The 26470-nt window shown below is 42.7% G+C and overlaps 1 protein-coding gene across 1 annotated transcript in view; it reads right to left on the bottom strand.

Annotated features, from left to right (window-relative positions):
- Window positions 1-26470, bottom strand: part of LOC126100704 (rabphilin-3A) — a 1079132-nt gene that overhangs the window by 270498 nt on the left and 782164 nt on the right. The window contains exon 6 of the mRNA XM_049911320.1: window positions 16736-16888. Coding sequence (XP_049767277.1) covers window positions 16736-16888 — 153 coding nt within the window. The remainder of the gene's footprint in view (window positions 1-16735; window positions 16889-26470) is intronic.

The following is a 26470-nucleotide window of genomic DNA, read 5'->3' as shown; positions in this document are numbered from 1 at the left end:
GACGAGGTTACTTCCCTACTCTGGCCTGGTACCTTTCGACAGTTATTCCAGGATGTCTGCTTTCAGAAATTTCACTCTGTGCAAGCCAAAGGTCATGTATTATCTGAAAGGCCACCTGTCTCCATTCAGAGGACGTCTAGTTTCGGTACTGGCGTGAAATTCCAGCCTTTTTCGCCGATGAACAGCAGTCAGTATGGGTGCATGAACCAGTCGTCTGCTGCAGAGGCCTATACGCAGCAACGTTCGCTGAACGGTTGTTGAGGAGACACTGTTGGTAGCTCATTGGTTCATCTGAGCGGCCAGTTGCTCAACAGCTGCTCGTCTATTCGTCCGCCCGTACACATCTCCGCAGCTGTCGTTTATCCCTGTCGTCTATGGCCCGTGGTGCGCCACAGTTGCCTTGGCACTAGTTTTGGGTAGCTCCACTTTGCCATGAACGGTATACTTTAACCACGGAAGCACGCGGTTAACAGATTTAGTCGCTTCGGAAATGCTCCCACACTTGGGCCGAAACCCAACGATCACGCCCTTTAGAACGTCAGATAATTCGCTCCGTTTCCGACTGCACTGTTTCGGCGTCACCCCGAAACGTTCTACATACCTTCCACTGCTAGTGCTGCCACCTGGCGTCTGTGAGTGGTTATTATAGTCTGTTGTCAAACATAGGTGGGGGGCAGATTAACGTTATTGGATCGTATATTTGTTGCTATTAGATTAGTTTCCATAGCACCTGTTTTAAGTTGAGATTGCTCTACATCTTTATCTGCATCTGCATCTACGTGATTACTCTGTTATTCACAATAAAGCGCCTGGCAGAGGGTTCAATGTACCACCGTCAAGCTGTTTCTCTACCGTTCCACTCTCGAAGGGCGCGCGGCAAAAACGAGCACTAAAATTTCTCTATGCGAGCTCTGATTTTTCTTATTTTATCGTGATGATCATTTCTCCCTACCCTAGGTAGGAAGGTGCCCACAGAATGTTTTTGCAATCGGAGGAGAGAACTGGCGATTGAAATTTCATGAGAAGATCCTGTCTCAATGAAAAACACCTTTTTTATGATTGCCACTCCAATTCACGTGTTATCTCTGTGGCACTGTCTCCCCTATTTCGCGATAGTACAAAACGAGCCGCCCTTCTTTGAACTTTTTCGATGTAATCCGTCAGTCCAACGTGATGCGGATCCCACACCGCACAGCAATACTCTAGAAAAGGGTTGACAAGGGTGCTGTGTACAGTCTCGTTAGTAGACCTGTTGCACCTCCTAAGTGTTCGACCAATGAATTTCAGTCTTTCCTTTGCTCTACCCACCACATTATCTACTTGATCGTTCCAATTTAGGTTATTTCTAAGTCTAATCTCTAAATATTTAGTTGAATTTACAGCCTTAAGATTGTGTGACTTCTTGCGTAATCAAAATTTAGCGGATTTCTTTTTGTACTCAAGTGAATAACTGCTCCTTTTCTTTATTGACACTGTTCTTTATTCTTTTCGCACCATACAGATATCTTGTCTAAATCATTTTGCAATTCGTTTTGCCGCGCGGGATTAGCCGAGCGGTCTGGGGCGCTGCAGTCATGGACTGTGCAGGTGGTCCCACCGGAGCTTCGAGTCCTCCCTCGGGCATGGGTGTGTGTATTTGTCCTTAGGATAGTTTAGGTTAAGTAGTGTGTAAGCTTAGGGACTGATGACCTTAGCAGTTAAGTCCCATAAGATTTCACACACATTTTGAACATTTTTTTGCAATTCGTTTTGGTCATCTGATGACTTTACAAGATGGTAAATGACAGTATCATCTGCAAACAATCTAATAGGGCTACTCAGATTGTTTCCTACGTCGTTAATATAGATCAGGAACAATAGAGGGCCTATAACACTTCCTTGGGGAACACCGGATATTACTTCTGTTTTACTCGATGTCTCCCCGTCAGTTATTACGAACTGTGACCTTTCTGACAGGAAATCTCGAATACAATCGCACAAATGAGGCGACATTCCACAAGCACGCAGTTTGGTTAGAACACGCTTGTGAGAAACGGTGTCGCAAGCCTTCTGGAAATCTACAAATATGGAATCAATTTGACATTCCCTCTCGGTAGCACTCACTACTTCATGAGTATAATGAGCTAATTGTGTTCCGGAAAAGCGATATTTTCTGAATCCGTGCTAACTATGTGTCAATAAACCGTTTTCTTTTAGGTACTTCATAATGTTCGAATACAGTATAGTTCCAAAACCCTACTGCAAATCGACGTTAGTGATTTGGGCCTGTAAGTCAGCGGATTACTCCTATTTCCCTTTTTGGATATTCGTGTGACTTGAACAATTTTCCAGTCTTTAGGTACGGAACTTTCTGTGAGCAAGCGGTAGTATATAACTGCTAAATATGGAGCTATTGTATCAGCATACTCTGAAAGGAACCTGACTGATATACAATCTGGACCGGAGGCCTTGCCTTTATTAAGTGATTTAAGCTGCTCTGCTACACCGAGGATACCCACTTCTGTCTTTCTCATCTTGGCAGTTGTTCTTGATTGGAATTCAGGAATATTTACTTTGTCCTCTTTGGTAAAGGAGTTTCGGAACACCGTGTTTAATAACTCTGCTTTAGTGGCACTGTCATCAGTGACTTCACCGTTGTTATCGCCCAGTGAAGGTATCGATTGCGTCTTGCCACTGGTATACATTATGTATGACCAGAATCTCTTTGGGTTTTCTGCCAGATTCCGAGACAGAGTTTCAATGTGGAAATTATTAAAAACATCTCGCATTGAAGTACGCGCTATATTTCGAACTTCCGCAAAAGTTTATCATTCTTGGGGATTTTGCGTTCTTTTAAATTTGGCATGCGTTTTTCCGTTGCTTCTGCAACAGCGATCAGACCCGTTTTGTGTACCATGGGGGATCAGTACTATCATTTATTAATTTATGTGGTAAATATCTCTCAATTTCCGTCGATACTATCTCTGAAATCATTCCACATCTTTTCTACGTTTACGTGATCAGAAGAGTGGAGACTTTCCCTTTAAAAGGGCATTAAGAGCATTTTTATCAGCTTTTTAAATAGATATACTTTACGTTTCTTCTTGATGTTGGAGGCGTTACGGTATTCCGTCTAGCAGCAACTGCCTTGTGGTCGCTAATTTACAATTAGAAGTCTACGGGGACTAGTGAACACAGGGATGTCGTAGCGTAGCGAGACTGAATACCGTAACCGTCAAATCCTCCAAAAATAAACGAATAATACATTTACTCAAAAAAGCAGATAAAAATTCGCTTGACACCTTACTAAGAGACACTCTCCACTTCTTCCAAATTAACAATTTAAGGGAAGACGAGATGTGGTTTGAATTCAAAGAAATAGTATCAACAGCAGTTGACAGATTTATACCAAATAAATTAACAAACAACGGAGCTGATCCCCCGTGGCACACAAAACAGGGAAGAATAGTATTGAAGAAACAACGAAAATATGATGGCAAATTTAAACGAACGCAAAATCCCGAAGAGTGGTGATCTTTTACTGAATCCCGAAATTTAGCGCGGACTTCAATGCGTATGCTTATAATAGATTCCTCAACGAAACGTTGTCTCGAAAGCAGGTAGAAAATCCAAAGGAATTCTTGTCGTATGTAACGTATGCAAGCGGCATGACACAAGGAATGCCTTCTCTGCGGAGTAGCAATTGAAGTACTACCGGTGACAGTGTTGCTAAAGCAGGGTTGCTAAACACAGCCTTCCGAAATTCCTTCCTCCAAAGAAGACGAAGCAAGAATTCGAATTAAGAACAGCCGCCAACATGAGTAACGTAGAAGCAGATATCATCGGAGAAGTGAAGCTGCTCAATTCACTTAATAAAAGGAAGTCTTCCGGTCCAGACTGTATACCAATTAGGTTCCCCTCTGAGTATGCTGATGCAACAGATCCACGTTTAAAAATCATATAAAACCGTTCGCTCGACGAAAGGTCCGGACCCAAAGACTGAAAAGCTGCACAGGTCACACCAATATTCAAGAAAGGCAAAAGGAGTAATCCACTAAATTACAGGCCCGTATCACTAACATCGATATTCAGCAGCTTTTTGGAACATATACTGTGTTCGAACGTTATGAATTATCTCGAAGAAACGGTCTAATGACACACAGTCAACACGGATTTAGGAAACTTCGTTCTCGTGGAGCACAACTATCGCTTTACTCACACGAAGTGTTGAGTGCTATCGTGAAGGGACTTCAAACTGAAGCCGTATTTCTAGGTTTCCATAATGCTTTCGGCACCGTACCTCACAAGCGGTTTGTAATCATACTGCGTGCTTATGAAATATCGTCTCAGTGCGATTGGATTCGTGATTTCCTGTCAGGGAGGTCACAGTTCGTAGTAACTAACGGAAAGTCATCGCCGGCCTCTGTGGCCGAGAGGTTCTAGGCGCTCCAGTCCGGAACTGCACTGCTGCTACGGTCGCAGGTTCGAATCCTGCCTCGGACATGGATGTGTGTGATGTCCTTAGGTTAGTTAGATTTAAGTAGTTCTAAGTCTAGGGGACTGATGACCTCAGATGTTAAGTCCCATAGTGCTTAGAGCCATTTGAACCATTTGAAAGTCATCGAGTAAAAGGCAAGTGATATCTGGCGTTCCCCAAGATAGTGTTATAGACCCTCTGATTTTCCTTGTCGACATAGACAATTTAGGAGACAATCTGAGCAGCAACTGTCTTAGGCTGCTGCAGATGATGCTGTCATTTGCCGCATAGTAAAGTCACCAGAAGATCAAAAGAAATCACAAAACGATTTAGAAAACGTACCTGTATGGTGCGAAAATTGGCAATTGATCCTAAATAATGAAAAGCGTCAGGTCACCCATATGAGTGTTACAAGGAATCCGTTAAAATTCGGTTACACGATAAATCAATCAAATCTAAAGGCTGTAAATTCAACTAAACACCTAGGAATTACGAACTGCTTAAATTGGAAAGAACACGTAGGAAATCTTGTGGGGAAGGCGAACCAAAGACTGCGTTTTATTGGCAGAACACTTAGAAGATGCAACGGATCTACCAAAGAGACAGCCGACACTACGCTTGGCCGTCCCCTTTTGGAGTACTGCTGTGGGGGTGCGATCCTTACCAGATAAGATTAACGGAGTATGTTGAGAAAGTTCAAAGAAGAGCAGTAAGATTTGTATTGTCGAGAAATAGGGGAGAGAGTGTCACGCACATGATTCGGGATTTGGCGTGTGCATCATTAAGAGAAAGGCGTTTCTCGTTGCGGCGGGATCTTCTCACGAAATTTCAGTCACCAACATTCTCTTCTGAATGTGGAAATATTTTGTTGACACCGACTCACATAGGAAGTAAAAAATAAGGGAAATCAGAGCTCACATGGAAAGATACAGGTGTTCATTTTTCCCGCGCACTGTACAAGACTGGAATAACAGAGAATTACTGTAAAGGTGGTTCGATGAACCATCTATAGAAGATTATTGTGACGGTGATTAGATGAACCCTCTACCAGGCATTTAAGTGTGGTCTGCAGAGTATCCATGTAGATGTACATCATTACTACTCAATATAATTTTGTTTACCCTTTTATCACTTACACTTATCAGCAATCTTTATTTATTTATTTGTTGTCTGACCGGTTTTTAGAAGTGAACGTTTGAAGGTGAAATTGGAGAACAGCGTGTTTGCAATTCAGGGTCTCAGCAAGCCACTAACAGAGTGGGCGGATAGCAGTTGTGGCTTGTGACCACACCGCATGAATAATAGAAGCCGACGCGCTGTCGCTGCCTGATTCTGTGGCTCAACAGGTTGCCGCTGTTTGGTCGCGGCGCGGCGTTCCGGTTGTGCATCCAGCAAACACGTACTGTGTCACAGGTGCGGTTAATTACCGCCGTACACATCACGCTAATGAAAGGACCCGACAACGACGTGGCTACAGACGGAAAACATGCTCTTACTGAATAAGGATGGAGGAAAGGAACGGCAGTATCCTTTCCAAAGAAAACATTTCGATATTCGCCTTAAGCGACGTAGGACAATAAAGGAATACTTAAATCTAGATAACTGGCCAGGGGTTTGAACCGTTGTCTCTCGAGATAAGAATCCAATGTTTTAACCATGTTGACACCTAGATTTTATAAAAATATTGTTTTGTTTATTTATAGTACGTGAAATATCATATTCACCAGGAAGTGAGCCACAATTTTTACCCAAATTTCATCCTCAAAAACATAGAGTGCGGCTTATATCCGCTAACTGTGTACAAAAATTAAGCTCATTTGCAAAAATTTAGCTTGCATCTGTAACCGAAACTGGCGACTAGGCATTTTATTATGCAACAGTACAAAGTTCCGGCGGTGTTTTATTGGCATTAACATTGTTCAGGTTTACCAGTACTGTGCCATTAGCTTATAATTCAGTTTCAGTTGGATACTGCTAAGAAAGCTGATTTATGCCGTAAACGACCATTTAGAGCGAAAAGCATCATCAGGCCAAGGAATTTGGCATGCTTACGAACGTACAGTTGCGCATTATACCAAAACCACACCTAACAAGGAGGCCGTAAAAAGGTACGACCTGGACGACGTTGGCTTGCTTCAGAACAAAAATGGGAGAAGGCAGTTTCAACGAGAAAATCGTTCAAGGGACCGAGTGTGTCAAATATCTGGAACTTGAGGCTAAGGTTCTTTCCTGTGTGCAAGATAAGAGGAAAGATGGCAAGCCTATCTCACGAGAAATTATCCAACTGAAGGTCTTAAAGTCTTAAGCGTGCCACAACGAGAATTATGTTCGACTGTTGGTTGATGTCATCGGTTTATGCGGAGCAATGGTCTTGGTTCCAATGGAGTACTACACTAGCATAGAGGATGCCAACTGCTTTCTAGGAGAAGCTGGTAAACTTCCAGTGTTATGTCATCCATTTGCGAAAATATTAGCTTCTTCATCAGACTGGCAATGTTGACGAATGCCAGTATTTTTCGGCATGCCAAGCAATAAGACAATAGACATGAAAGGGGCAAAAAGTATCTCCTTAAGAGGAACCGCGAATGAAAAATTAGAATAACTGTGATGTTAGCTTTAACAGTCGATGGGGAAAGTTACCCCCTTGTGTCATTATGAAGAGGAAAACCACGCCCAAAGGAAACTTTTCTGTGGCCTTAGTAATTCGCTGTCAAGAAAAGGGCAGAATGATGACACAAATGATGGTTGACTGGTTGTCTACTGTTTTGGAATCGCAGACCTGAAGGAATGCTTCCTAAGAGAGTCATGCTAGTTTTGGATGTTTTCGAGGGACATCTAACTACCGAAGTAAAAGATAAACTTGCTGCTCAAAAGAAGGATCTCATCGTAATACCTGGAGGAATTTTTCAAAACTACAGGTACTAGATGTGGGCATACACAAGCCATTCAAGGACAACCTGCGAGATAAGAAGCAACCAGTCACCCTTTTGTGCGAGTGGATGCTTGCCTATCAACAGAGTCCATAATAAGGGGATCAAGAAATACTACACATGGAATGTGTTGGATGGCAATGCGAATGATGTACTGTGGGGAGAGAATAAAGAAAATAATGGGAGTGAGAGCGGTGAAGCGAATGTCGGTACTGATAGTGATGAGAGTAAATAAGATAAAATACGTTACAAAAGTGTTGCATCAAATGTTAGAACAAATATTTACTATACTTACCTACATCTTTCATGTAAGTACAAACGAATTTTTGGTAATTTTTCTCCTATCAGTGTGTGGCTTATTTTCACATACACTCTTCTTTTTGTATTTATTTATTTCTTCCTCGAAATTTAGGGATGCGGCTTATATGTGGTGGCAACTAATTTTTGGGCCAAAAAGGTACACTGAAGGGTCTAAACATGCCACCTGTTGCGCAGCGTGTTGTTCCATCTTTGGATCGCAATGCAACAGCAGTTCTGCGTGGCAAAGACTCGACAAGTCCTTGGTAGGATACTAGAGATATGCGGCACTAGATTTCCACGCACAGGTGACGTGATTTCCGGAAATTATGGGAAAGTTTCTTGTGACATCCGATAGCGTCCCAGATGTGACTTGCCGGTTTCAGATCAGGTGAATTTTGTGACTAAGACTTCAAATAAGTTCACTGCCACGCTCCTCAATCCACTACAATACGATTCTGCACTTGTGATACGGGCAATTACCTCGTTGGAAGACGCCGTCGCCATAATCGAAGACATTAAGCATGAAGAGATACAGGTAGTCCACAAAAAGTTCATGTAGTCCACAGCTGTGAGCGAATTGTGTGCTCCGAAAGACTTGTGTCTGCACCAGCATTTTTCTCATCAGTTTAGCCACACATCGGCCTCTATTGTGTTCGACACAGCAGGTAAGCCTCTGACTTCCATGCTCCGTGACGAGGCGCGGTTGTCCGATACCCTGTCGCTTACTGATCATCACCTTTCAACCACTTTACAATGATGCTCACAGCAGAAGCACGCGGACATCCCACCACCTCCGCTGTTTCCGAGATGCTTGTTCTCAGGTGCAGGGCTGTAACAATCTCCCCTTTGCGAATGGCTCTTATGTCTGTGGATGCTCTCTTCGTGGCCCACATCGTCCTTGGAGGGCTGCCTCAATCGTCTGTGTTCCGCTTATTTACGATGGTCTCTTCAAAAGTCCTGCACACTGCGCACGTGCGACTGTTACGGTGGCGTGATCGAGTTGAAATTCTTGTCACTTGTAAGACGTACTTTGGGCATGACTGTCATATACGTGTTAGCCAATTCGCGTGCCTATGTCGTGGGTAATTCAGTTTTAAAATGGAAGTTAAAACCGAATCAGGTCCGATTGCTTGGTGACCAGAAATTCTACATAAAAATCGAATCCCTTCTAACGTCTTCTCCCAGTTTTATGACCCGTCCTTACCGCGTGCCACGGACGGAGATACCTGACAGAACTATGGTGCCTATGAACCCAGGCTCTGCAAGGTAAGGAGATCCCGGATGAAGTCACGATTAGACATCAGAATAACAGCCGTCATACATGCCCAAAATATTTCCGTGAGGAAGAGGTAGCCTCTACACTAGAACTTGTAGTAAATCTTTTTATTACAAAATTATCATATACATTGGGTTCAAGTGTGTAGCTGGTTCAAAAAATGGCTCTGAGCACTATGGGACTCAACATCTTAGGTCATAAGTCCCCTAGAACTTAGAATTACTTAAACCTAACTAACCTAAGGACATCACACACACCCAAGCCCGAGGCAGGATTCGAACCTGCGACCGTAGCAGTCCCGCGGTTCCGGACTGCAGCGCCAGAACCGCACGGCCACCGCGGCCGGCTGTGTAGCTGGTGACACTAGAAAATCCTCCATATTTAGGGAGATCCTGACGATGAATTCACAAACTAAATGAAATTAATCGTGACAAACATGAACACGTAACAACGTTTCGAAAGCATTCCTACATGAGAAAAGAACCCCTAGGGTAACTTACAATACAACAATCGCTGCGCGGTTTGAGGCGCCTTGCCACAGTGGTCTGAGGCGCCTTGCCACGGTTTGTACGGCTCCCCCTGTCGGAGGTTCGAGTCCTCCCTCGGGTGTGGGTGTGTGTGTTGTCCATAGCATAAGTTAGTATAAGTTAGATTAAGTAGTGAGTAAGCCAAGGGACTGATGACCTCAGCAGTATTGTCCCATAGGATCTTACCACACATTTCCAAAAATAAAATAATCACAAAACAATTTTCCCTCCAAAATATTACACTCACTACTCTTCAATATGCCCTATTGTCTATGCTATTTTAGCTGGACAATTACGTACATTTATCGATACCTTTCTCGACTTGTAAGCCCTATCAATACACACTCCAAAAGTGGCTAGCATGGACACGAAGGAATGAGAAGATAATAAATAACACAACTCCAATCTCCAATAGAGCTGAAGTGCACACGCAAGTTAGTGACTCCCTTACTGAGTCCTCAGAAACGAAGTATTTACCGTGCGTTCTGGGTGGCTGCTGTGGTCGGCAGTGGTGTATGGTGACGGTGGCGCGCCAACACTGTGCAGACCTGTAAACCTCAACAATAATCTGGGCTTGACTGTATCAGCAGTCGGAAACTGCCTTGAGTTTTCGTGAGGGGAAAAACTGTGTTTCTCCTTAGCTAAACTATTGGCAATGCCCACTCGCTCTGGCTTAGTGGTGTGTACACCTCTGTCCTCTTTAATTGTTCTGCAGATAAAACTAACTCGGGCCGAAATCCCTCTCCGGAGATGGTATGAGATTTTCGAACCCTGTGAACACAAGTGTTCACTAAAAAGCTCTTCTAGGCTGATAGAACAGCAAGTGTTGTCTACACACGGCCCTGGTCTGAAGAGATCTCTTTCCCTTCTACCCACAATCCCAGTCTGTATATCATTTTTGTTCCCCCCACTACACCTTGTGTTCATCTCCTACCACAAGTCGTAGCGGCCAATGCTGACTGTGGTACGACTTGCATCGTTTCTTGGCCCATTGAAGCTTGAGAAGCGCATTGGGGGTGGAAACAATTTTCCATCTATAGCATTCATGTTTCGCACCTATACTCTCAGACTCCGGCCATACACGAGCTATCCACATGCACCCTCGTGTCGTCCACGACTTCATCACGTGATATGCGAGTAATTGTTAAAAATAGTGGTGCTTTTCACTGTGGCCTGTTTTCTGTTTTATAAAAAAAAACATAGCGATAATGTTTTTTGTGCTTTTCAAAGACCTCCTGTTGTGATTCTGAAAGCATTCCTTTCCGAGAAGCTTTCCCAGGCGTCAGGTGTGGTCTTTCTATGTGTGTTCTGTTCCGCCGTCTCTGCCCCACCATTAACTTTATTTTGTGCTACTTAACATTTTTTGTAAACAGCGGCCACGTGGACCCCTGCTATGCTGAGACGTTTCTTTCCATTCTACGCAGGTGTGTCAAAGATGCACGCTTAATGGCTTATTGTTAGCTAATGGTGTCTGCCTCCAGGCTGCAAAGAGTCGGCTCTTACATGGCCCGTCTCGAAAAGCATTGCTTGTTCTACTTCTCTCGACGGCTCGGAACTCCCTATGTCCACTTCAGTTCAAAGTGATTGTGATACATCGAGTTCTTGTTAGCCACGTATGAATGATTACTTCCCATACCATCCAAATTAGTATCACTTTACTTGAAGAAGGGCGTGCATGGTATCAAACTCATCAGCTTGATGAGTAGATTACGATTCTATATTTAAAATAGTATGTTAAGGGGCAAAATTATACCGCCACCTTACATCCTACGTGAAAAGAACCCAACAGAAATTTGCAACACTTTGAAAGAGGAGTATGGGAATAGTACAGTGGATCGTAGTACAGTACTACAGTGGTCTGCTCGTTTCTGTAAAGCAACCCAAGAAGTGGAAGGCCATTAACTGCCAAACACCACACCTCTCAGGTTACTGTTAAAAGCATTTCGAGAGAGGAGCGATAAAAAACATGCGAAGAAATTGCATATGAGGCCAGAATGTTTACCACTTAACTTTACAGAATCATAATTGAAAAGTTAAAGATAAGGACAGTTGCTGCCAGATCGATTCCACATGATCTGAATGAAGAGCAGAAAGCTGCTCTCAAAATAATCGCAGAACTGAGTTGAACAGATGGACTGTTGCATTTTACGAAACCTGGATACGAGATTTTGAGTCAGAACTGAAGTCTTCAGCCGTCACAGGAAAAGTTTCGACACTCCACGCCAGAAAAAATTTCGCCGCCAACAGTCAAATGTGAACTGATGATGATCTTTGTGTATGACATGAATGGAGTCTTAGCTAAAAATATAGTGCCCCCAAGAGACATCTGTAACAGGAGCGTAATACAAGCTGTTGCTGCAAAATATTTTTTGCTCGAAAATTCGTCAAAGAAGACCTGACATGGTTGCAGCTGGTGTCCTCTTTTTGCACGATAAAGCATACCAGTGAGAGAAATGCACGACAAATGTGGATGGGAAGTACTTCCCCATGCACCATAAAGTCCTCATGTGAGTCTACCATAGTCTGATATGTTTACAATGAAATGAACACCCTTAGCTGCTTACAGGCGTTGACATACGTCAACGGGGACAGATGAAAATGTGTGCCCCGACCGGGACTCGAACCCGGGATCTCCTGCTTACATGACAGACGCTCTATCCATCTGAGACACCAAGGACACACAGGATAGCGCGACTGCAGGGATTTATCTCTGGCACGCCTCCCGCGAAACCCACATCCTCAACGTATTGTCCCGCACTACATTTGTAGTGCCCCCGCCTATTATACTCATTACTCGCGGCGCGTTGCCGATTCCCGTAAGAGTTCGGGCACTGTTCTTCTGTGCGAATGTCCCCGCAGCACTATTAGGTGGCAGTCAATCTCGTGGGGGTTGTGGTCACAATATTTCTGGGCAGCACTATTTATTGGCAGTCACTCTCGTGGGGGTTGTGGTCACAATATTTCGGCTCATGAGTACATTTGTTGGATATATTCCCATTTCTGGCTTACCCTACAATTTTCACCCGCTATGACTCCCTTTATTTAGGTAAGGAAAAGTACAGGGGAAGCTATAATGTCACTAAGAGCGATTTTAGAAGGAAGAATTTAGATGGAAAGAAAAACGTCTGCCCCATTCGTTGACCTAGAGACAGAGCAGACTGAAAATATTCAGAGAAATCAATTAATTTTGAGCAGCCTGAAGAGACAAAAGAATGATACTCAGTCAGTACTAAAATCGGAGTACAGATCAGATATCAGTGACATTAAAAAAAAAAAAAAACAAGGATGAGGAGAGGTGCCTGGCAAGGCTATCCTCTCTGTCCATATTTATTTAATTTACGAGCTGTTACCTGCGGCTGTACTTGCATATCAACAGTTTTATTATGATGGATGATGGCAAGGAAGCTACTGTACACGCCATAACATCAGCTGCCCTTACGTGCCTGCCTGTTTGGGTAAGCATAGCTCGTGATGGGCGTCCCGCTCTCCCCCCTTTCCAAGCTGCCCCATCGCACGATGTGTCAGCATGTGCAACCTCAATGACGACCAGTGCCTGCAGAGGGGCATGGGCAGGCGTGTACGAGGTGCATTCAAGTTCTAAGGCCTCCGATTTTTTTTCTCTGGACTGGAAAGAGATAGAAACATGCGCATTGTTTTAAAATGAGGCCGCGTTCATTGTCAATACGTCCCAGAGATGGCAGCACCGTATGGCAGATGGAATTTTACCGCCAGCAGCGAGAATAAGAACTGTTTTAAATACTTAAAATGGCGACGTTTTCCTTACTTGAACAGCATGCAATCATTCGTTTTCTGAATTTGCGTGGTGTGAAACCAATTGAAATTCATCGACAGTTGAAGGAGACATGTGGTGATGGAGTTATGGATGTGTCAAAAGTGCGTTCGTGGGTGTGACAGTTTAATGAAGGCAGAACTTCATGTGACAACAAACCGAAACAAACTCGGGCTCGCACAAGCCAGTCTGATTTGTTTTGGGGGATCGCCGAATGACTGTTGAACAGATCGCCTCCAGAGTTGGCATTTCTGTGGGTTCTGTGCACACAATCCTGCATCACGACCTGAAAATGCGAAAAGTGTCATCCAGGTGGGTGCCACGAATGCTGACAGACGACCACATGGCTGCCCGTGTGGCATGTTGCCAAGAAATGTTGGCGCGCAACGACAGCATGAATGGGACTTTCTTTTCGTCGGTTGTGACAATTGATGAGACGTGGATGCCATTTTTCAATCCAGAAACAAAGCGCCAGTCAGCTCAATGGAAACACACAGATCCACCGCCACCAAAAAAATTTCGGGTAACCGCCAGTGCTGAAAAAATGATGGTGTCCGTGTTCTGGGACAGTGAGGGCGTAATCCTTACCCATTGCGTTCCAAAGGACACTACGGTAACAGGTGCATCCTACGAAAATGTTTTGAAGAACAAATTCCTTCCTGCACTGCAACAAAAACGTTTCACCCGCACATCGAGCTAACGTTACGCAACAGTTTCTTCGTGATAACAACTTTGAAGTGATTCCTCATGCTCCCTACTCACCTGACCTGGCTCCTAGTGACTTTTGGCTTTTTCCAACAATGAAAGACACTCTCCGTGGCCGCACATTCACCAGCCGTGCTGCTATTTCCTCAGCGATTTTCCAGTGGTCAAAACAGACTCCTAAAGAAGCCTTCGCCGCTGCCATTGAATCATGGCGTCAGCGTTGTTAAAAATGTGTACTTCTGCAGGGCGATTAGGTCGAGAAGTAACGCCAGTTTCATCGATTTCGGGTGAGTAGTTAATTAGAAAAAAAGTCGGAGGCCTTAGAACTTGAATGCACCTCGTACATCTACGCATTGTGCTGCTGAAGTAGCTATACATTATACAATGTGTACATTAAGCAACAACTAATGTGGAAATAGTAATTAAACAAACTGAAGATTGTATAAGCATTGTACCCTTTACTTTGAATCAGATCGTGCAGTACGTATCAAATAATAAAAGCGTTTTCACAAATATGATAAAGATCGAAAGTCAAAGAGTAAATAACTTTTTCAAAGAATAAATATTTTTCCCTAATTCACGTAATACTCTTCAAATCAACATGTATATTGTACTGCACACTTTATAAAGTAGCCTGTGTTCTTCCTCAGGGCCCAATCTGTTTCCGTGCCAAATTTCATCGAAATCGGTTCAACAGGTTAGTTGTTAGAACATAATAGACAGAGTTACTTTTGCTTTTATAATATGAGTATGGATAAAAACTTTCAGTTGTGATACTTTTTTCTGTAATTTGATTCTGAAGAAATAAAGTGTATACAATGCCCAAGCTATGCTCGAGTCAGACAGATAGATATGACGGTTTTAGATAATAATTTAAATCATTATATCTTTTTTCCGTGCTCCTATTTTTATGGGATAAAGCCTACACCGTGACCCAAGCAAACTATGCTCAAGTTACCTGCGAAAACACCATGACAATTCGCCTAGTAGTTTTGGAGATCAGCCTGTTCAAACGAAGAAACAGACAGATACGACGGTTTTAAGTAAAACTTTAGATGATGATAATATTTTTCGGTGATCCGATTTTGATGAAATACAGCCAATAAGCTGCCACAAGCTATACTCAAGTTACCTGCGAAAATCCCACGAAAATTTGTCTAATATTTTTGGAGAAGTGTGTTAAAACAGACAAACCTCTCATGAACGGTGCGTGTTGTTTGACCTATGTACCACGTTTCACAGTTTCAGCAAGGAATCTGATATACACCCGCTTTACGAAGCTGTAAATCGTTCTTCACAGAGCCGATTAAAGCTGCAATCTTCGTGGGGGGCCGGAAGATCACCTTAAGACTGTGTTTTTCAAGAGTACGGTCTATGTTCGAGAAAAGAGATGTGTGGAGCATCGAAGATACACACGCTTAATACAGCCAGACAAGTCAGTTGTGGCGGAACTTTGTATTGATACAGAGCATTCCATGAATTTCAGTCATGTGAAGATTTTAACATCCACCTCTTCCTTTTGGGAATCTCTCTTCAAGGAAGCTATAGAAATTAGATTAGCTAATAATTTAATAAATAGAGATAATGGTTTTATTTTGGACAAAGCATGGAATACGGCTCTTGGGGTATTTAAACTGCAGAGGACTCGTCATGTTGTCACCGCCGACGATCTTACATCGATAAGTGAATCGAATGTCTGTACGCCTTCGCCACAAGCGGCGCATGTGTAAGCGTATTTCTTTGCCGCCGCCAGCATCTGTGACCGGCATGTGCAGTACCGCGGCGGTGGAACATGTAAGGCCGCATCTTGTCGTCAGTCTTGTGACTCACTCTGAGGATGGCCGGACGATACGCGGCCGAAATATCAGTGGAAGAAATTTTATTTGCGCGGCTGCATGCCCAAAATTTAATGGACTAGTCACATAATCCTTGGCGACATTGCAGAATAACCATGGTGCCTCTGGAATACCGCCATATGGCTGCCGAAATCACCATCGAACCCCTGCCATGTTTCAGTATTGGGACGTAAACTCGCCCTGAAGTTGGAAACTGGTGAAACAAGATTCATCCGACGAAATGACATTCTTTCAGTGCGTCATAGTGCAGGTTTTGTGGCTTCTGTAGCATGATATCCTGTTGAGAGCGTTTTGCATCACTGATGAGTGGTTTTAGGGCGCTCCCTTCGCGTTGTTTTGCAGCTGACGGGGTTCACGAATGCGACGTTCAGTTCTGCAGTGACTTTTGTGGCCGTCGTCCTCTTATTTATATCATATTCTTTTTTAGTGAGCTACTTTCATTATCACTCGACACACACTTTCGTCCGCGTTTTGACTTAACGGACGATGTTTTTGCACTTTCCTTGTATGCGATGTAAATTTACGATATGGTGCCTCTTGAAATGCCAGACACTTCGGCTCACTGGCTTATGAAGGCACCTGGTATACGAGGACCAACAATTTTTCCACTTCCGAACTCACTTAGCTACGACATAACACACTTACAACTACACAGAACACTGTTCTGACCAAGACTGCCACTTGCAACGTATTGAAGCCGTTGCACAGGCGCCGTCCGTGGTCAACTACAACTGTGGAACCTACAGGCATGGCCAACGTCTGTTTTTACGTTTAAGCATGCATCTGTCGCGGTGTTTCCACTCTTGCGTCCGCCCTTTGTAGTTGTCTAGTGGCGTAAAGGAGATCTCACGCGACCTTGACGCGGTGCTGGCGCAGAGCGGCGCCGCCTACTCACCCGACGCGCTCCTGTTCGGTGAGGTCGAGCATCTCGGCGCGGCGGATCACCTGCAGGATGGTCTCCTGCTCCTGCTCGCTCAGCGACGGGTTGTCCGCCTGGCCGCCGTACTGCTCCAGCGACTGCGTCTTCACCGACCAGCCCGTCCTCAGCCTGCGACACCACAAGGAAGCGTCCCTCTCTGTCACACAAACTATTTACCGTCCATGTTTCACTTCCATACATGGCTACACTCCATACAAATACTTTCAGAACTGACTTCCTGACACTTAAATCTATACTCGATGTTAACAAATTTCTCTTCTTCAGAAATGCTTTCCTTGCCAGTGCCAGTCTACATTTTATATCCTCTCTACTTCGACCATCATCGGTTATTTTGCTCCCCAAATAGCAAAACTCCTTTACTACTTTAAGTGTCTCATTTCCTAATCTAATTCCCTCAGCATCACCCGACTTAATTCGACTACATTCCATTATCCTCGTTTTGCTTTTGTTGCTTTTGTTGCGATTTAGGGAAATCGCGGAAAATCTAAATCAGGATGGCCGGACGCGGTTTTGAACCGTCGTCCTCCCGAATGCGAGTCCAGTGTGCTAACCACTACGCCACCTCACTCTGTCAAACGAGCTTCTCTTTTAATAAGGTTGTCCCATACCTTTCTTTTTTCTGCAATTTGATTCAGTACTTCTTCATTAGTCCCCGATCCACGGTTTCTAGTTAGTGTGATGAACGACAGTTAGCTTTAAATGTAGAAAAATATTAAGTTAATGCGGATGAGTTTGAAAAACAATATTGTAATGTTCGAGCACGGCTAGTGGTGTGCAGCTTGACAAAGACACGTCGATTAAATGTCTAGGCGTAATCTTGTTAAGCGATATGAAATGGAACGAAGACATGAAGACAGTAGTAGGGAGAACGAATGGTGAACTTCGGTTTACTTTGAGATTTTAGGAAAGTGTGCCCTGTTTATAAATGAAATTGACTGTAGAACGTTAGTGCGACTCATTTTTCAGTTCTACTCGAGTGTTTGGGATCCCCACTGGGTCGGGTTAAAGGAAGACATCGAAGCAATTCAGAGGTGAGCTGCTAGATTTGTTATCTGTAGGTTGGATCAATACACAAGTATTATGGAGATGCTTCTGGAATTGGAGGGGAGGTGACATTATTTTCGTTTTCGAGGAACACAACTGAGAAAATTTAGAGAACCAGCATTTGAAGCTTACTGCAGAACGATTATACTGTGGCCAACATACGAGGGGAGTTCAATAAGTAATACAACACTGTTTCTCTGGGCCAGTTTCGGTTGAAACAACTCGGACTCTGGTGTGGGACAGCGGGTAATATCTCTGCTTGTGCTTTCTACAGTTTCATGATGTTCTGATAGGTGGCGGTGCTATACGTAGACTTGCCAATGCCATCTGTAACGAAGGTGCGTTCCAAGCAGAGAGATGTTGAAAGGTATGTGATAAGGTCTGATCAGGGTAGAACCAGAAAATAAGTGTCGGTAGTTGCCAACCGCAAGTTGGAATGAGTATAATATCTTTGAGTAGGAGGATATTTGCTGGTTAAGAGAAACGGGCGCGCGCAATAAAAAACTCGGACTCGCAGCTAGGTTCCCGGAGGAAGCAGACGTGTGCGGACAGCTTTAAGGTAGGAGTCGCGCTCGCTGCGCGTTTACACTAAACAAACTTTAGCACGTAAATGAGAGGAGATACATAATGATTTCAAAATGGTTTTTGTTAGATAATGTTCAGAGTTAGGATTTGTATCTCCAAGGTTTGACACAGTAAGCGTTTTGTAAATTATTTTGTAAGAGTGATTCGTGCTACAAAGATGTTGGAAATGGTAAGTTTTGTGTATGACTTAAAATTTTAACAATATATATATTGAGATCAACATTGTGTTTAAATCTAACAGCCTGAATCATAATCCACATCCTTTGCTTGTATTGAATATGAAAATGAGTAGTAAAGCTACCCACAAATGAAAGAACGTAAAGAAAACGAGGCTTATATGCGATATATACGTGCAGTTCATGATCTGAAATCGATTTTGGAATAACTAAAGTTATCAGAGCAAAGTTATTTCAAATAACAAATTTTATACCATTGCACAACTGGCATTATTCAAGGCAAGATATAATTTTATTAAGTAAACATCAGGGCCAAAAGTTAATTTTTCAGTAACATCTTAATGCCATTGCACAAACGGCATTATTCTCTTAAACTTGATTGTCAAATACATGTTGCATTTCTGGCAACATGGAGGAGTGCAAGAAATAAGTTCACAGACACAGTCAGATGCAGGTTTGTTGAATAATTAATTGGGAACAATTTTATCATTGATACTTTCACAAATAAAATAGGAAGCAATTTTTGTTAGATGCTTTCAATGTCAGTGAATTATTTTTGGCGGAAAAGCAAAGCATCGCAGTCATAGGCATTTATAGGACGTCTACGCAGACGTGGCAGTGAAAAAAGCACAGTGAGTCGTTGGGCGAGGCTTCTGACATCATTGCAACAAGGTCGAGCAAACCTGTTGGATCTGCCGCGTGAGGACTAGCCGCACACAGCCGTGACTCCTAGAATGTTAGTCACCACAAAAATGCAAACCAGCTTCTTCTCCTTGACAACGCAAGGCCTCACACATGTCTGCGCACTTGAGAACAACTCACAAAACTGCGATGGACTGTCGTCATCCACCCTACAGCCTGGATTTCGCACCTCCAGATTTCCGTCTGTTTGGTGATATGAAGGGTGGATGTTGGTGAGATTATTGATGGAGCAAGATGTTGGCTCCGTCAACCAGCAGAGTGGTACCACGTCGACGTAGAGGCCCTCTCCCCCTCAGTAAGGTGGTGTAAGGCCATCCCATTGAACGGAGATTATGATGAAAAAAGGGGTTTGTAGCCAAAAGAGAGGAGGATAATATGCTGCATTAGTATCCCGAATAAAACTAATCTGCTTTCAGAAACAAATGTGTTACATTACTTATTGAACACCCCTCGCACATATCGCGTAAGCACCACGAAGGTACCATAAGATAAATTAGCACTCGAATAGAGTCATAGAGGCAGTCCTTTTTCCCTCACTCTGTTTGCAAAAGGAACAGGAAAGGAAATGGTCTAGTAGTGGTACAAGATACCCTCCGCAAACCACCATAGTGTAGCTTGTGGAGTATGTATGTAGGTGTAGATGTACTGATCTAATCTTCAGCATTCCTCTGTAGCACCAGGTTTCAGAAGATCCTATTATCTTCTTGACTGAATTGTTTATCGGACACGTTTCACTTCTGTAAAACGCTACACTCTTGACAAATACCTTCAGGAAAGACTCCACACGAATTTCTCTTTTTCAGACTGGCTCTGACAAATATACAGATAACGATATCTGAAATTCCGGTAGAGGTTACAAGCAGAATGGTATCATGAAACGTCGGGAACACATTACTGGAGGCTGTGTGGATATTTCGACCTCTCGCAAGTTGTTTGCCGCTGACGCCATGTCACAACCAACAGAGAGCTGCGCTGCGTGGTGTAAAGACAGTCAAGTGGGGAGCTGAGTGGCTTTCAGTAGTGAGTGTCTCTTCTGTCAGATCGACACGAACCTTGTACGCAGACGATCTGATGAAAGGTCGAAAGGAGCAGCTGTTCTCCAGATCAATGCCTCCCCAACACCTGGGAGCTGTGGAGAGCTGTTGGATGTGACAATAGGGCTAGCTTGGTAACATGGAATATTGGCTGAATGCTCATCAGTATGTGGCATGTATGGTAAGCCCTGTTGTCATGAATGGTGTACCAAAGGCAAAAAATATGATAAAATCGGACTGGTTCTTCGCGTAGTGTCAGCGTTCTATGCCTAGAAGCGGTGTGAAACTTCGTCAAGGCAGAAGTACTTGGTGTTATGGCCTACAGAACTTCAGCATCTTTCTGTTATAGAGGGAATTCCCCCTACTTTTCCTACTTGTGTTTTTAAAATATTTCTGCATCGATTTTCCACGTAAATGGACCAGTTAATCTACTTTTATAACTAAATCAGATACAATGAATACAGTTAAAGTTACAATTCTTTATAGCTTGATCAAAGGAAGAAAAGTGATAATACTCGTCTAGTGCTCATGTCAGACTGAGGTGTCGTATTACATAGACTCCAGTAAAATATAAATTTTTACTATAAACTTCGACATGGAAGGAGGATTACATTTATTAGTTTCGGTTGAGTCGATGCCTTACACTGGGTGAGACTGATTCTGATAGTTCACATTAAACTAATTGATATCTTGAGAATTTTCCAACCAGGAAGATCTAACTAATACTAGATAAACATAGTTCTGTCAAAACACAGATACAACCATTTCAGCGCCAGTGTCTCACTAATCTGTTGCCTGAAAACGTAAATGAAATGTCGTGTGGCGAGGGCCTCCCGGTGGGTAGACCTGATCGCCTGGTGCAAGACTTTTGATGTGACGCTACTTCGGCGACTTTCGCGTCGATGAGGACGAAATGATGATGATGACGACGGCACAAGCACCCAGTCCCTGGGCGGAGGAAGTCTCCAACCAAGCCGGGAATCGAACCCAGGCCCCCCGGCATGACAAGCCTGCGCGCTGTCCACTCATCTACGGTGAGGACTTGAAAATGGAAATTACTTGGTTACGAGAAAACTGTACACGTCAAATACAAAGTTTGTACACATGTGAAATTTCTTTTCATTTCTATTCTGTGTTCTTTTTGCAGGCTATTACAGTAACATTTCAAAGTTTCCTCTCTTTTTGTTAGTCTTCCTATGGAAGTTGACACTGTTCCCAATAATTTTATTAAAATTGTTTCTGAGTTCAATTTTAGTTACGGTCATATCCTCTCTGAATTCGCTATGGATACTCTCGCTTTCCGTATTCAGATTATTTACTTTCATTTCGACTGCAACTCTCTCTCTCTCTCTCTCTCTCTCTCTCTCTCTCTCTGTGTGTGTGTGTGTGTGTGTGTGTGTGTGTGTGTGTGTGTGTGTGTCGTGTCTCACCGCAAGTCTTTTTGCATGACGCCACGTAGGTGACTCGCGCATAGGTGATGATGAAATGATGATTAGGATAATACAACACTCAGTCCCCGAGAGGAGAAATCTCCGACCCGGTTGGGAATGGAACCCGAGCCCCTTCGGTTGGCACGCAGCCACGGTGATTCCGCAGCTAACGAGGCGGACATTTGTAACATCACCCATGTGGTTAACTGTCACATTAAACGAAGCTCTCGTCCCCATGAATATGGCTGTGTTCTTGAATCGGAAATTATTGCTACTCACGATCATCTCCTTCCCTTTCAGTTTCGAGAATTCAGATCCGCCTATTATGGAAAAAACAAATTATTTTTATTATATGAACTGATTTCGGTACCAGTGCTCGATAATCAGTGGGTATTTTTATGCAGGTCAGGTAGAAAATGTTGAGTATTAATTATTGGAATGGAAATTAGACATGAAACATTTTATGTCTATAGTGTGTATTACTTATTTATCAGAGTTTTAGATTCTGTAGTACCTTCTTTACATTATTATATTGCTTATTATACGCAACGAAACAATGCTTTTGTGAAGTCGATTGGCGACTTAGCTAATCGCTGTATCCTAAAACGTAAATTCTGCTGCGCGAAAAACTTACATTTAAAGATAAGGTGAACTGCTAACCAGCAAATCAACATCGCAAAATATCATAGTTGGTTCATAGACACTGTTGTACGAATGCTTTCCATTGCCTTCTGCATTCTCATGCCACTGGTCATTTCTGATTCTTCCGCCTTTTAGGGGCAGTTTCCCACCCAAAGGCCAGATGTTTATATGAAACTCTTCCATTTCCTCAACACTTCTTGACAAGGCCATTGACAAAACGCAGGTGACTTGTTATACTTGAAGTATAGTGTGCAGTGTGATACCGTTCATAATGGTTACTTCCTGATGGATGCCTTCTCAGATGAACGCGTCTAATGAACTGAATTTTTGTGAAGCAAAATAAATACGTAAATAAAAACTAAAACTAAAAAATCATAAAGGATAACTTTAATTTTGTCATATACCTGTACTTTTCTGCAGGAATAATTCAGATTTGCGCAATTCTGTTCTTGGCAATTGAAATTCAGTCGGTCAAACGTCTAATCGCTAGGAAAATTATAACTTGCTGTTACAACAGAAAGCACTTTTAATCTCCGCTTTTCGTATGGATGCTCTGTGTTTTTTCAGAAAATGAATAAATTTTCTGCTGCACATGATCACAAGAGATACTTCTCATTCCTTTTTGAACGCTGTAACCTCATTCCTTTTTTAATGCTGTAATGTGCTAGGGGGCTGCTAACTTCTGTGCAATTACTGTACGACGTCAGATTAATACCATACACCGAGAAGACAACCGTAAATAAATTAAACTCTCAATCTCGTAGAACCAACAGTTCGGCAGAATTAATCTACACTAAGAAATATTTCAAAAAGTGAGAGTGAAGCATAGTGGTATAGTAATACACGATGCAGTTCTTACGTAATCTTGAGGTCAGGGCGTCCTCGTGTCATTTCTCAACGTCTAGAGTGAGGTCCGAAGAGATGCGTGACCTACTGGCGCAATAAAAAATACGTATTGTTCCCACATCAACCAAAACGAGGTTTCTGCACGAAAGAACAACAGCACGGCTAGAGTGCTACGTAACGAGTTCTGGAAGAACGTAAATTGACCCACTTACGAGCAATTACCATGTAAATTATGTTAATACAGTCCACTCACCGTTCATTATGCGCCTGTGCAAAATATTGTTTTTTTTTTCCTTTGCTTATTTATTGCCACAGAGCAGTTTTTCTCATCTAACGTCGCGAATTCATTTTATCTGCGATAGAACTAGTGACTCTTGCTGTTTTCACCTAAGTAAACTAGGCAACCTATACATCTATTATAAATATGTCCAATTCATAAAAAGTAAAATCTCTGCCTTAAACACGTTTGCCCCTTTCGTCACTCAAAAACTCATAATACAACCAGAAAGATAGAGAGGGCTACAATTAAGAGCGACTTCAAGCGTTATAGATTTGGTTTCTAAGTACTATCCTCAGGAATGCGAATTACAGTAAAACTAAAACTGTCGTTGCGAAGTAAGGGAAGTTTTTGTGAATTAGTTACTAGCCACTAAAATGACGAAACATTAAATTCTCCTTCTTCTTTGTTGCGATTTCTGTTGTAGAACAGTCACTTCCTCACCAGATGGCTGCAGTACATTTATGAGAGGCAATAATGATCGTTTCTTACAGGAGTTTTAATGCACTGTATCAGTAAAAGAGACGCAGCTACTTTTCGTGGGTCAATTACGTATGTACGTACTGTAAAGACGCTCAGGCCACACATTGGTCAGATGTAACTTGTTCTTATTGCAACATGCGAATGAGTTCCTTTTTGTGAGTGTGTGTGAAACTGGTGTTACATATAATCCATTTCACTGATCATACAAGTTCCACTGTAAATTCACCGACATTTTTGCGCAGACGTTATCTGCTTCTTCTCAAGTGGGCTTTATTTTATTTTCTTTGAGTCATCAGTCTTCGGACTGGTTTGATGCTGTACTTCATGAATTTCTTTCTTGTCCCTTCTTCTCGTCAGTGTCTTTCATATGTTCCTTTCTTCACCTTTCCTTTGGAGCTTCCTCATATCTTACTTTATAAGTCTACCTAACTTACAAAATTCTTCTGCAGCATCATATTTTAAACGCATCGATTATCTTCTTCTCTGGTTTTCCCACAGTCCATGATTCACTACTGTACAATGTTGTCCTCCAAACGTACATTCTCGGAATCTCCTTTCACAAATTAAGGGCTATGTTGATACCAGTAGACAGTGGAATTTGTGTACCCATCTGTCTGAGTCTAGTATCATCTCGTGTGAAAGTTCGAAATGTTTACAATTCGTGTAACTGATACGGGAAGTGGATAGTAGCCCGGTATTCACGGAGTCGGATGTGGTAAACCGCCTAAAAACCACATCCAGGCTGGCCGACTCACCTGTCCTCAGCGCTACTTCGCCTGGTCAATGCGATATGGCGCTGACCCATCTCCCACATTCCCAGAAGCGGCGTGCTAACGTGCGCGGCTTTCCGTGCATGCCACTAATACCGTTTCACACTGAATATTAATTCCACTCTTTAATCTTCCTTATATTTCCGTCATTGCTTCTCTAAAGCTTAAATTGAACATTAGTTGCGAGAGACTACATTCATGTCTAACACCCTTTTCAGTACGACCATTTCGATCTTGGTGTTTCATTCTTATTGTTCCCTTTCTGTATTACCCGTTCTTCCCTATAGATTTTCTCTATTTTTCTGAGAATTTCGAACATCTTGTACCGTTATTCATTTTCGAACGCTTTTCGTAGGTCAACAAATCCTATGAATGTGCCTCCCCTTTACTTTTTGAAAAACCAAATTGGTCGTCATCTAACAACTATCTACTGTCTTTTATTTTTTCTGCGTATTATTCTTGTCAGTAACTTTGATCCAAGAACGGTTAAACTGATTGTACGATACTTTTCGCAGTTATCTGTCGTCGCCATCTTCGGGATTGTGTGGATAATACTTTTCCTAAAGTCTCCAACCTCATAGATTCTGTGCATGAATTTAAATAGACGGTTGATTGCCAATTCACCCAATGATTTTGGAAATCCCGTATTATTAGCTTACCATTTCTCTTTGCATACTGAATTACCTGTTCCATATCGTCATACACATTGTCTGTGATTTCAACTTGTGTCTATCATGTTGGTATGGACACCTGAACAATTGTTGCTGGCGTTGGTTTGCTGTCAACCTGGTTGAGAACAATCCTATAACTAAACTGTTCACAGTAACTCACTCTTCGCCCTACTTTCCTATTCATACCAAATCCTACTCTCGTTATACTATTATCTGCTCCTTTTAATATTACCCCATACTGATCTGACAAGAAATTCTTATCTTCTTTCCATTCCTCTTCACCGACTACCACTATATGTAGATTTAGCCCTTTCACGTTTTCTAGACTCTCTACCAAGTTCAGACATCTGATGTTCCACACTCCGACTTGTAGAATGTCGCCCTTTTGTAGGTTATTCATTCCCTTTCTCACGTGCAGATCCCTCTTGGTAGTCCTTTGCTAGAACACCTAATTAGGGAGACTAACCCAAAGTCTTTGGCCATGGAGACGCTCCATCATCCAACTTTTTCAGTTACTGGCATCACATACTGTGTATTCACGTTATGGGTCTTTACTGGAATTGTTTCCATTGCCTTCTGCACCCTCGTGCCATTGGTCATTTCTGATTCTTTCGCCTCTTAGGGGCAGTTTCCCACCCCAAGGCAAGAGGTTTCTCTGAAACTCTTGTCTCCTCAACACTTTTTCACAAGGCCGTTGACAACACGCGGGTGACTTCTTATACTTGAAGTCTTCAGCCACCATTGCTGATGACTTTTACTCAAAACATAAGCAGTGGCTGGAACCGAACCCGGGACACAAGCTTTTCACCTTTGGCCACAGGTTCACTTAATTTACATACTTCTGCATGCTTTGTAAATTTCATTTGTTGATATTCTTCGGTAAAATATATTGAGATGATTCAGTCTGAGGTCATAAACCACTGAAATGAAGAAATTATTAATGTATATCGATTTCAAACGAATGAATCTTATAAGTATACGTATCAAAACTAGGGGTACTACTGAGAACATCACCGTATTTTATTGTCTA

Source organism: Schistocerca cancellata, chromosome 9, assembly GCF_023864275.1.
Source record: "Schistocerca cancellata isolate TAMUIC-IGC-003103 chromosome 9, iqSchCanc2.1, whole genome shotgun sequence".
Classification (NCBI taxonomy): domain Eukaryota; kingdom Metazoa; phylum Arthropoda; class Insecta; order Orthoptera; family Acrididae; genus Schistocerca; species Schistocerca cancellata.
This window is presented reverse-complemented; position numbering and strand designations above follow the sequence as displayed.